This window comes from Dicentrarchus labrax, unplaced genomic scaffold (genome assembly GCF_905237075.1).
Source record: "Dicentrarchus labrax unplaced genomic scaffold, dlabrax2021, whole genome shotgun sequence".
NCBI classification, from domain to species: domain Eukaryota; kingdom Metazoa; phylum Chordata; class Actinopteri; family Moronidae; genus Dicentrarchus; species Dicentrarchus labrax.
The window spans coordinates 19,302,622-19,315,906 of record NW_026136719.1 but is presented as its reverse complement, the minus strand read 5'-3'; the positions used below and the strand labels follow the sequence as shown (position 1 = coordinate 19,315,906).

The 13,285-nt window shown below is 44.8% G+C and overlaps 1 protein-coding gene across 4 annotated transcripts in view; it reads left to right on the top strand.

Annotated features, from left to right (window-relative positions):
* Positions 1-13,285, top strand: part of gse1b (Gse1 coiled-coil protein b) — a 170,975-nt gene that overhangs the window by 52,027 nt on the left and 105,663 nt on the right. For 3 of the 4 annotated variants that reach the window (XM_051380423.1, XM_051380422.1, XM_051380434.1), the window contains one exon: positions 1,453-1,591. In XM_051380423.1, the coding sequence (XP_051236383.1) occupies positions 1,453-1,591 (139 nt within the window). Of the gene's footprint in view, positions 1-1,452; positions 1,592-4,127; positions 4,189-13,285 lie in introns of those variants that run through there. The other variant, XM_051380425.1, reaches the window with a different exon arrangement.

The window sequence follows — 13,285 nt, the reverse complement described above, 5'->3', positions numbered from 1 at the left end:
AAAGCAAATAAGTGAATATACCCAGTCTTTGGTAACACACACACAAACACACTCGAATGAGAATCTCAAAACTTCAGTGGCATATTACAGAGAGTGCGTGGGAGAGGTGGATCGTTAGCTTGAACAAAGGGTGAGTTTATTGTTAAGTGAGGTCTGTTTAAATGGTATTTAACTGCTGGCATGGTGGAAGCAGCTGTCTGGGCTTGAAGAGAGGGCAGGTGGGCAGGTCTGAAAGAGGCAGTTAAAACAAACTTCCAACAAAAAAAAGTCCCCCTGACCAGCAGGTGGATTTACATATGGGCCAACAGCCAAAACACTTATCAGTTTTTGTGTCATAGCTGCTGTTGTGGTTCGCCCACTCACTCTGTAACTGTAGGAGGAAGCATTGATGCTTCTTGATGCTCACAAACACCTGCATGCGTGTGCGTACACACACACACACACACACACACACACACACACACACACACACACACACGCATGCAATCAAAAAAAAAGAAAAAGAAAACGCTAACTACTTCCCCCCTGGCTCCTCATGAGAAGTCATTAGGAATGTGTCTGTGTGTTTTATTTTTAGCAGTGTGTGTTTAGGAGTGGTAGTGGAGTCTCGTCAGTCTTCAGGGCCCTCCTCTACTCTGTCGCTCTGTGTCTCTGTCTCCAGCTGAGAGCTATGTATATTTCATAAGCCCAGGGTGCCTTTTTGTCTTAAGATGCGCTGCACCTCCCCTGCCTGTCTCTCTGCTGCTCGTCAATGGTGGGAGCCATCACAGCCTCTTTTAAACTTCTCCCCCACTTCTCTCTCTCTCTCCCCTCGCTGACAGCCACCCTCTGCTTCTTCCTCTGCTTTTCATGGTCAGCTTGTCTCTCTCCTGAAGGCTCATCCCTCTTTCCTCTTTCAGCTGTGTAGGGGAGCAGAGTAGAGCACATCCAAACAGACTTGGACTGTCAGGAAAACTCTTTCTCTCTCTCTGTCTTTCTCCTTCTTTGATTCTGTCTGTCTGTGTGTGTTGCGGCTCTGTCGCTTCTGGGAAGGGACACTTCTTCACCCAGCGCTGCATCCCCTTTAGTTGTTGTCTTTTTATAGCAGAAATCTGAGTGCTGTGACAGCAGCTAAAAATGGTTGCACCAATGATGGGCTACAGCAGCAGTTAATTGCTATATTTGCACCACTGGTGCATTGGTGTTTTATTGTTTAGATCTGATTATTATGTCTATGTCAATATTGCTGTTGTATCCCCAATGATGGTCAGACATTTGTTTTCTGTAACATTTCCAGGTCACCATTTAGTCATTGTGTATAGCAGAATCTGCATCTTGAGTTGTCGGTAATTAGTGTAGGGGACTTATATTGAAGTCACTCATTGATTCAGTAATGAATCAACTCCACCTCTGTCTCAGAAGAAGTTCCTCCTTCATTCCTTGTATGTTAATTTATGTCTGTATATATTTCAGGCGTGTACTGTGATTGAGAGTGCGGCCGGAGCCAGTAAGGAGGTGGACTCTGGCCCTTTGCAGCCTGCAGGTGACCACACTCCTCACCCAGTGACCTTGGAGCCAGAGAAAGCTGACAGAGGTGAACTCCCACTTTCCAGTGAGTATAACTCCCCCAAAGGCCAGATCCAAGTGTACACTGTTTCTATGGTTTTAAGCTATGTCTTATAAGTGCCATTTTTTACTCTATTTTCTCTGTCTTCATCTTTTTTACATCTGTTTTACACAGTTCCTGTGGCTTAATCCTGTCCAGTTTACTTATAAGTCCTGTGTATAGGTCGAATGTGACTGGAGATTTCAGTAATTTCACACCACTGTGATCTTTGATGAATGTTAGTACAGACCACTACAATTATATAGCCTTGTTTCTATTCTCCAATCACTAGCAGCATTATCTGACACATTCCTAATGTTTAATGTTGCATTTTTTTATCCCATCACTCTGCCTTGCCACAACTGAACATACAGTAGTAAATGCGATGGATTAGTCTTCATCATTCAACCACTAAGAATAAGCCATGCTCTGTGTATCTCTTCACTTAGCAGACTTCTTAACTCTGCTTCCTTTTTCTTGTGCGAGGTGTCCTCCTAACCCTGCTGTGTGGCAACACAGGAAGTAGTAAGACCCCCGGAGTGAATGAGATGAGGTCTGAGGCGGCACTAACGCTCAAATCGAAGTGACAAAAACAATCTTTTGAGTTCTTCTTTTCAGTCTTGTTCTGTCATGTCTTCTAGCAGCTCATCCTGTTGTAACTCTTCAACCACGCACCTCCACCATTGTATTTTATCTATATTATATACCTACAATAGCTATCACCCCCTCACCCCTACCAGATTAACTCTTCGTTCGTCCATCTTTTGGCATTAAAGAGTAGAACCCACACATGTTGCTGTGTGAGACCAGAGGAGATAATCATCATTTCCCTGCAGTTTGTTTTGCAAATGTCCTTTCACCTCCTTTGAATGCATTGTTTAATAGCAACTGCTTTATCAACAATGCAAACCAGCAAACCCACCCTGCCCACAAAACGTACACACAAAGACTCTCAAACATCCCTCCGTTGTTATTTGTCGCTGCATATGTATGCACACCCTATCTAACTCTTTTCTTTCGCTCAGTTTTCTAGATACTCCTCTTGTTAGTCTTGGCAACGGATTATGGGTTTCGTGGTCTCTTTCATCCACAATATAGTGTTCAGCCAGATAGATGAATAAGCAAGTTGTTGGGATGCTGGTGAAGGAGAGGATAGTAGTGAGAAAGTGACACTTAGAGATTAGCTGGAAGATGTCATGATGAAGCAGGCACGGACACAAAAAAAAAGTGACATGTGCGTGTCTATGTGTGTGAGCATGCCCCGAGGGAGGGCATCACTACAGTGGGTTTTGGAGCTCAGTGCGTTTATGTGGAAAGTGTTGCTGTCTCCTCTTATCAGTGTAGCTGGACTGCCTTTTCACTGGGTATATATTCCCTCTCTTTTTCTCCTTTTTTACGCAAACGTTTATCCTTATAAACACAGGAATTTTGTAAATCTAATTTTCGTAACTCTCCACTGTCATTTTTTGTTTTTTATTTCTCCCCTTCTTCTCTACCTTTCTCTCTTGCTCACTGCTCTCCCTCCTGCGCAGGCCACTTTCTCTCTTTTCTCTAAGGCTATTTCTGTTTAGCCTTGAGGGCCCCCATGTCGTTTACAGAAACTCATCTCAACCTCTCCTTCCATCTGAACCCACACACAGGCACACTAGCTCAACCACAACACACTCGGTGACACTTGGTTAAACAGTCATGACAAAGTGGGCCACCACCGCACATCCACAGACACACACATGTACAGGCAGAAGACTGAACGTTCCTCCCAGTGGTCTAGTGTGGGTTGAGAACAGGGTTTTCATGAGTTATTTAAGCACTCTCCATCATGCGTGTTGCGCTGCAGCTCACATTGACATGACACGGCCCATTTCCTTCGCTCATGCTGGAAACGTGACACAAGACACGCTTGCGGTGTTCACACAGAATAGAGGAGAGAGGTGCACAATCAGTCATGATCTTAAGACTGTTGGGTTTCAATGATTAAACTGCCCACTATGCAGCAGCTAGGTTAAAGGGAAAAGCTGATGATTTTAGACAGTTAATGTTACACAGTGGTGCTTTATAATATCCGCTGGGTTTTAATAGTGTGAATGTGAATATTTAATGGATTAATGGTCACAGCTCTATGATTGAAATGTTTGCTTTGACCAGTAGTAAACAGAGAAAGGAGGGGCAGTGTGGCATTAAAGATGTTGGATGTGGGTACTGTAAGTCAGTATGTGAGCGAGAGTTTAGGAGATCTATAATAAAATAATGAGACCAGAAATGTTTCAACAATGTTTCAGACAAGAGGGTCCCCATTTTCTCATTTCAAATGTCCCTACATATTGCGGTCCATCAAGAGCCGCTATCAGACAGGAAACAGGCTTGGAGTGGGGAGGATGTGACATCTGGGCCAACCACAATGTGCTTCAGGCCCGGGGACCCGTGAACACGTTCTCTGAACGCTTCACATACATCAGCAGTTGCTCAGGCTCAAAACAACCACACACTCAATACATCACTATTAGTGGTGAACGCTCGAGGTAAACCGCCCTGCTGTAGTGTCTGCACAGATAATCTAATGGAGGGAGGGAGACACTGGACTAATATAAAGCGCAAAATACATGGTGAGGAAATCTGTATCATTATTCTCTTCATTTGCCTGCACTGTTTAAAGCATCTATCACTCTTGTGTAAATTTAACATTTTCTCAACATTTATTCTGTTCCCCTCTTCTATTTCATCACTGTCTTCATACACAAATATATTAACCTATATGTATTTCTATGCTTGTGTGTACATATGTGTCTTGGAATTACACATGCTGATGATGTGATTGTCATGAGATAAGCTGTGAGTGTGTTTTGATTGCAATGGCGCAGCTGGACTTGGCAGACTTGGCAGTCTTGTGCGCTTGGCTGCTGGCCATTTCAATACAATTACAATTACCCATCATGGGAGCATGGAGCATCACTGAAGATGGGATGTGGGTGCTGGTTGGGGCACAGAGGGGGGTTTTCACAGTATCTGGCAACCCACATTTGCTTGGGAGTAGGATCGATGTCTGAGCTATCTCCCCAGCCGCTGTGGTTAACGTTTCACATTAAGAATCTTGCATGGAGAACGCAGCAGTCAGGTTCAATCCACAAACGGCCATGCTACAAGAATACACTGCACAGTGCACACATGCACACAGACACACACATTAAATGAGGAACAGTCTGTCCATGGGAGGGTGATTACAGCTGCCAATCCTTGTATCTCTTGCCCAGAGAACAGAGCAGCAGGTGGAGGGATGAAAGTGCACAAAAAGAATAGAGCTGAGGGATGACGGGAGCAGTGCGCTGGGAGGTGGGGAAGGCAGGAATGGGGAGGATTGTGAGAGGAGGACAAGGACGCTGAATGGAGAGATGACAGGGGATGTGTTTGGAGAGAGAAATCAGAGGGTGACAGAGAAGGCATGGAGAGGAATACCACTGTTTGTCCCCCCTCCTCCCTTCCACACACCCTCTTTTCTTCTTTTATTTTGTCCCCCTCAGTAGGGATGGCAGAAGGGTGGGCTAACTTCGAATGACAGTGACAAGCTTGCCACCGCTGCCATGAAGCACAGCAGATGGAAGTGTGTGTGTGTGTGTGTGTGTGTGTGTGTGTGTGCGCGTGTGTGTGTATGTGTGTGTGTGTGTGTGTATGTGTGAGTGAGTGTGTATGTGTGATTAAAATGCCACTGGAGACCAGGGTATACCAAGTCTCTTGGCAGCGCCACGCTTGGCAGAGCGCCACCTCACTGCCCTCTTTTTCCAGCCCAGCAGAGTGGGCGTTGAGGTGTGTGTGTGTGTGTGTGTGTGTGTGTGTGTGTGTGTGTGTGTGTGTGTGTGTGTGTGTGTGTGTGTTTGTGTGTGTGTGTGTGTTAAGTGCAGGGAGGCAGTCTCAACAAACAAATAATAATTCACAGTGTTCCCATTGTCTGCTCCATTATATCTTTTCTTCAGGGGACGAGCGAGCTGGATGGCCTGTGTGGCTGTTTTTTCATCCATCTATTTGAGTAATTCAGTAATGAAATGATCACAGGATTTTTGAGAAACAGAGCTCTGTTCTGCAGTGTGGCGCCAGTCCTGGCGGGCATGGGGGGAATTAGTCAGGAGACAGTGGGTTTGGCACTGTGCCGTGGTTATTAGCCACTCACAGGGTGGGCACGGGGTTATGCCCCGGCTCAATCACTCACTGTGTTTGCATGTGTGTGCTTAATGTGTTTGTTTCTGTGCGTGTGTGTTTGTGCGTGTCTAGCATTTGAGTCAGGATTCTCCTCTGATCACACTGACCTTATTGTGCAGTCACTTCTGGTTGATTTGTACCCTTTCCAACACATTCCTCTCTCCGAAAGGCTGAGAAACAGTCTGTTAACCCCCCTCTTTCCCCCTCACTCACTCTCTTTCACTCTCTCGTCTTCCCTCCGGATGGGTTTGATTTAGTGAAGTGTGGTTTTCCATCCAGAGCCTGGGAGCCAGAAAGAGTAGACTTAGGGAGAGACCTATAGATTCACAGCCAGCGGAGCACGTCATTACTTGGCCATAGCTCATCAGCAGATACATCAGCAGGCTGGAGCGCTAATAGATGCGAGCTGTCGCTGTTCAGGAAGTAATAAACCTCTCTCCATTTCATCTCCTTAATTATTTCCTTTTCACGGATTGCATGAGTTGCACTGAATGATGACAGCAAAATGCATTAGTGTGTTATGTTATTATGGCTGAATATTTGGCTGCATCATACAGAATGCTATATATGTATTGGCCTTAGGAGAAGTTATATTTAGGCTTTGGTGAGGCCACCCGATGTGAGGTTAAGTCTCGGTGTAGAGCAGTGAGGTCAGGTTACAGACATGTTTGAGCAGTAGCCCTGAAAAAGATGACCACTTAGTGAGAGACCTCCAGACTACTGACCTTTGACCTCGGTTTCACCAGGAAACAGGTGTTCGAGCAGGATTAAGCTTGACTGCCTTCACGCTCATACTCACAGCTGTAAGTGGGCTGTGTTGTGTATCTGTCTCTTTTTATTTACAGAATATGGACAAAATAAAAAAAGAAAACTTACAATATAGTGCACCACCACAACATACAAAAGTTGAGTTCAGTTCATATTTGGGCACAAGTGAAAGCATGGATGTTTTATACAGAGGAAAATGTTTTATGATGAAATCAGTTTTTTTAGCTTAATAGCTGAGTAATATTTTATTAATCCCTGATGCTCTTGTCATGTTTTTCATCCCCTCCTTTACCCTCTCCATCTCTTGTCTTTATATATCTTTTTCTCTCCCTCCCTACCTGCGACTCCATGACTTCAATCATCCCTTCCTCTCACCCAGCCTCTCCGTCTCCACCTCTACCCTCTCTCCCTCCTTTCTTTCTCCTCTTCGATCTCTCTCTCTTTCCCTTCCTCTCAAACTGTCCTCCACTGTCAGGCGACTTGGCTGAGACTAAGTGCTTTTTGCTGTCTCGCTGCAGGTGGGACTGTAATAAAGCTTGTCAGTGGGAGGCATGGGTCGCACTGTCACATGCTCTTTGCCTCCCCTCTGTTAACTCACTCCTCCATATCTCCCTCCAACCACCACCCCCACCACTCTCTTCCAAGATCCTCTGCTTTTATTTCTCCTCTCTCATTTGTCTGCCTTTTCTTCCCCATTTCGTCTTGCTCTTACCCGAAATTGTGCTCCTTGACTTATCTCTCATGTCTCCCTCTCTCTCTCTGGTTTCCTTGCCAACGGCACTTTCAGGAACATGATGAAGAAGAGCAGCAACAGGAGACACCCCTCTCAACATAACAACCCCACACACATACTCAGGCACAGACACACACACACACACAATCCATGTAAATGACTCCAGGTGAGGTTGTATTGTTTGCCCAGCTGCTCCTGCTAACCAGCCTCTACTGCTCCATAGTAAACCAGCAGGCTGCATGGAAATCAGCTTCCTCTACACAAAACAGTTCTATGTTCTTCCTTGTCTTTTTATGTTTGCTGTTTGCGCACAGTGTATGTGCTTGTATGTTTATTTATATGTGCTTGCTTGTGACTACACATTACACTCAAAGGGCATCTAAAGGTTAGAGCTTGTACACTATTTGCATGCATGTTTTTCAGACTCATTTAAACCCATATTCTTGACTGTGTGTGTGTGTGTGTGTGTGTGTGTGTGTGTGTGTGTGTGTGTGTGCGCGCAGCCCTAAATAGAAATGGCTTGTACACAGTATCTTTCTTGTTAGAGCCACAGGATGGCAATACTGAGCCCCTTCTTTAAAGGAATCCTTCTTTACTTCCTCCTGCAAGCCACTGTTCATTCACTTGCACACTCACACTCACATACGCACTCGCTGCTCTCTTTAGTCTGAGTTAGCCCAGGCTTGTGTAAGGTGACAGAGTGCAGTGAATAATTTAGTCCTGGCCATGTTAATGGCTGACAGCGAACATGGCCTCTCTACTCCACTGTTGGCCCATTACTAGTACATTCTGTTTCACTCTCACTCTTTGTTCGTCTCTCTGTTGTCCTCTATTTTCCTACATTTCCCATTTACAGTATGGTGTTGTGACAGTATCTAGGTGTCTCTTTTTTCTAATCACAATAGTATTGTATGAAAAACTGAAGGAAAACCGTCTTATAATTGTCTCCAACAGAAATATAAATATGGATAACAGTAAATATTTAAGGGGTTATATGAATTTATCATTATGTTAGCACCACTTTCTGGCGGCTTAACATTTTTGAAAATGTTAATAACATTGAGGAATAAACACCTTCACCTCTGTTCTAATTTCTTATTCTGCTTTATTTTAAAGCAATTATTGACATATGCCATTCAATAGCTTCTTTCTAAGCTATTTAAAACCCCCCACCTGATCCGCCACTAAATAGCATAAACAATTTACAATTACCTGACAGAAATATTCTGAAGATTATTTATTTTAGCTTCCCTGACTTTATTACTTCTTCCTAGTGCCAACAGTCACCCAAAGCAAAATAATTATACAGATATATTTATTTTGCAAGATGAAATATGAAGATTTTGTCAAGGGCAGCACAACTGTTCTGGTTGGCAAAACTATACACAGGAAATGTTCATTCACATTCATTCTTATATTTACATCTCTGGATGTATTTACAATGTAAATTAGTTGGTGACTTGGTTCTTCATAATGTCTTTAACAACGTTAATTAACCCCACAAGATTAATTTTGACAGGTCATTATTAGTTAGAATCTCTGAGCATTGTTAAATTCTGTGACATTTTTATCTCTCTAGCTCATCTCCATTTAACTATATTTTCCTGTTCTCATATATTTTACTTCCTCTGTGGTCTCCCTTTTCTGTTTTTTACCTCATCTTCTCCTACCCACCCTTCTGTCCTCATTCTCTACATAAACTGTTGAGCAGATACACAGGAAATACGTGTATGTGCGTGTGTTTGTGTCTGTGTGTGTGTGTGTGTGTGTGTGTGTGTGTGTGTGTGTGTGTGTGTGTCTGTGTGTGTGTGTCTGTGTGTGTGTGTATACATGTGTCTGTCTAGCCCCAGTCAAGCACTATTAATGTTATGATTGCCCCACTGGGCTTCAGTTCCTGTGTGTGTGTGACGTGGGTGAAGAATATATGACCCTAACGCTAATGCAATCACATACACTAAACAAATTATAGTCCCCTCCTTCTCCATCTCTCTCTTTTCATTTCTCTCTCTCTCAGTTCAACCATGAGGATGTTAAATGTGGTGTACGTGGTTTTCAGCTTGTACAATGTATGTTTTTTGTAGACCCTGCCTCGCTCCATTTTTCTCTCTGATACGATCAGTATGAGTGTGTTTGGGGCAGTAGGAGCCATGGAGCCTGGCATGGCAGGCTGCAGCAGCACTGAGGTCTGGCCAGGCTCAGTCAGGCTCAGGGGGGATTGGAAGTGACGTGTCCGGGGTGAAACACCTCGTACTTGGGACTCCCCACCAGCCTCTCTGGCTCCAGCCTGGCTGATAGAGTCCAGCTGGGCATGGATAGGAGTTGCTCCATATATCTCCTGGCCCCCTCTCTCCTCTCATCTCTTGAGCATCTGTCTGTCACATCAAAGTTTTTCTTTTTACCTCTGATGTTCCCACCACTTCTTGTTAGCTACATTTCATCCGTTTATTTCTTTAAATCACTCCTCTTCTCTCTTTTTCTCTCCTGCTGCTTTTTTATTCTTTCTCTCCACTGCATATCACACATATAGTTTACCTCCTCCTCCTCCATCTCTCTAACTCTCTCACACACACACACACACACACACACACACAAACACATCCACATCCAGAACCCTTGAAGTGGGGTCATGATTGAGGCGTGCTGTTAATTAGCCGGCAGTGGTTGTTGTAGCAAAGCGATGGTAGGGTGTAATTAATTAGGTGGCATGTGCACAGTGGGAGAAAAAGAGGGAGAGGAGAGATGGAGTGGGAGAGAAATACCGGCTATCAGTCCTGCTTTTATCCTCTGAGCTCAGATGAGTTCCCCTAATGAGAAAAAATGAGATGCTCCCAACCAGGGAAGAAAGCATTTTGTCCTTTACATGTTCTCTCTGTCTCTCCTCTGCTTGTCGTTCTGTCACTGCCTTGTTCTCTTTTCATCTGCCTATCACATCCGGGCTATTGCTAGTGGGGTGCCAGTGAGTTGGAGTCAGCAGTCATAGATCTCCCACAGTAGAATGAACACAGCCTCTGGGACACATCCAGACACACTCATACAGTGCTGACAGCTATACCACACATCAGAGATGGTATATAGAAGACAAGTGCTTGCATTTCTGTGCATTTGTGGGAGTTTATGGGCTTTTACAGGTACCTATATTGTACTGGCTGCATGCCCAACCGTATGTGTGGTGGTGGGGTTTTTTTTATGAGAAAAACAAGGGAGACAGAGAAAAAGAGATAGATGGAGAGATTTCAAAAAGGCATAGAAAATGTGGGAGGGAGGCAAGAGGTGCACAAACACTCACAGCTCTATTGATCCTCTCCTCAGTTCAACACTGACTCCTTGACCTCATTCTGAAGCACCTCTGTGTGTCTGTGTGTGTGTGTCAAAGGCCTCAACATTGTGCGATGTATCTGTTTACAGTAACCGCAGAGAACCTCAACTGGTGTCAACCTGTACCCTTTAACAGCATCATGAATATTTAGAGCCACACAATGCCCCGCCCTCGCACCGCACTCTTCCCTCCAGCAGACACACAAATGCATGCAGCACAGCCAACCCACCATATCCAACATACACATTTACACTCACACACACACTCCTCCCTTTATAGTGTAAACTGATAGTTTAATGGCTGTCTGTCCTGTCCTGTCCTGTCCTGTCCTGTGTGACTGAAACTGTCCTAGGCGACAGGTTTATGGACAATTTGGCAATGTCAGCAGAGACGGACGGCTATTTACAGCCCTGCGTTAGACACTTCGGACACTGGCAGTTAGCATAAATCCACTGGCGGGATCAGCCAGTGGATAATACACATTGTCGACCACGCTGTAACGTAAATCGTCAAATACACACATACTGTAAACAGCAGGTGATCACTCAGTCAGCCACTCAGTCCTTTTTAACCTTGTTAATACTGCCGTCCACACACAGACATACCTCACCCGCAAATGTCACACACATGCCGTAGATCTGTATCTCAGTTATTTACGGCCCCCTGCCATCACGTTAACAACCGGCATTGGCTTTTCCTCTCTCCGTCTCTCTCTCTCCCCACCTTCCCCTCCGTCTCTCGTCCCCTTCAACTATCATTTAGCTTTACGAGGTGTCCTAAAAGAAGCCTGAGGTGTGTGCCCCTCCTTCCTCCCCTTCATGTCAGAGATATTGATATCCTCCATAAGTCAGACGTGCCTCTCTCTGTTACTGAGGAGAAATTGATGACATAAGGGTGTGACAGGAGGGGAGTGGGGCTGGTAGGGAGTCATAGGAGTTTGGCTGTGTGTGTATTGGAGTCTGTGTTTGTCTGAGGCTTCCACAAGTGTGCGCTGCATACAAACGGGCTTATTAAGGGAAAGAGAGGACTTGGTTTGACGAGGCGGCAGGTTAAGCAAAGGAGGAGACCGCTAATCGAGAAAAATCTGAGAAAGACACCGAGATCTGGACAGACAGGAAGGAGGAGGGAGGCAGATCTGTTTCTTTCTTTATGAGCTTTCCCTTCTGTGTGTGATACTGTTGCTATAAACAAGAGGTTAGCTGAAGAGTGGCTGTTTATGAGGTCCATCTCTCAGAGTGAGCATATCAAAAAGCCAATGAAATCCTGATCAGCCTCTGTGTGTATTTGTGTTTACTTGTGCGGTTGTGTTATCCATCAGAGCCATTAGTAACCATCTGTCTCACACTCCAACAGGAGAATCAAAGCCAAACAGTCTTTGCATTGTATCATGTTGTATGAGTTGTCTTTTACTGATGTGTTTGCCTGTGACTGCATTGATGTATGTGTGCATGTTGCCACAGAAGTTACAGTACTGTATGTCCTGATGAGTGTTCTTACTATCACAGAAACACACGTGGTCATCGTTCTCCATAGAGCTTATACTTACATTGCTCTGTGTTTTTGTGCAAACTACATTAGCATACGGTGGGTGTAGCTACTAGAGGGGATTAGAGTAATCTCACATGAAGAGATACTAAGTCACCTTCACCATGTGGTTGGTCCAAGGTTGAGTCATGCTAACTTGCTCAGTGCACAGAATTTTGTTTCTTCTGATGTGGCTAAATGGTCTGATTAGTAAACTTGTTTACTGTGTGGGTTTTCTTTTTGTATACTTGTCTGCCTGCGTGTGTGTGTATGTGTGAACGTGTTTGTACGCTCTGACTGCGGGTGTTTTTTTTCTATTCCACTGGGGATAAAGAAAAGGTTTGTTTGATTAATTAATGCTGTTAGACATGAATGTAAATGATCAAAGGAGCACATTTGCATTTTGTGTTTAATTATTCATGAGCTGCAATTGCTCATGAATTAGGACACCTGTGAGGGCTTTTTCCTCTCAAGCTCAGACACTCACTCATGCACATATACACACATGTACACACTGACACACACAGGCACATCCAGGGATGTGACCTGGTGTGTTTAACCAGACCTGCTCGTCACCCCTGTCTGTGTGCGCTGCTGTGCGCAGGGATGCAGGTCACTGCGGGTTCATGTTGGTATTATTAGGTTATGTTGCCGCTCTGGCTGGGGTTCAAACGTTCTGATTAGGTTACCGCGTAGTGCTAAAGCTCAGGCTGTCACCCTGACTGTATGATTCATCTCCATGGAGACAAGAGAAAAGCTCTGATCTAATTACCCCTACTGCTGCCATCTCAGACTTGAGGAGAGGGCTGGGTGGCGTGAATAAGGTGAGAGGAGGACGATTGAGGAAGAGGCACGGTGGCAGCACGTAGAGGTTGTAAAAAGAGGGATACCAGTAGTGGAGGAAGAAATATCAAGGGCGAAGAGAAGAGCATGATCTGATGCTAACAATAGAGAGCTTGATAAAAGAAGGTATTATTTGTCTTCTTTCTTCCTCCTCTTCCTCATCTCTCCCCTCATCATCAGCAGCATCCAACTGCTGCACAAATGGGCCCTTGTTGCCATGGATATGAGCAATGGTTCTCCCGTTCAGCTCGATGGGGCTCAGTGATAAATGGCGGGATGTGGAGGAAGTTAATAATTTATCCCGGGGAGGGAGCGACCATTCTGGGGA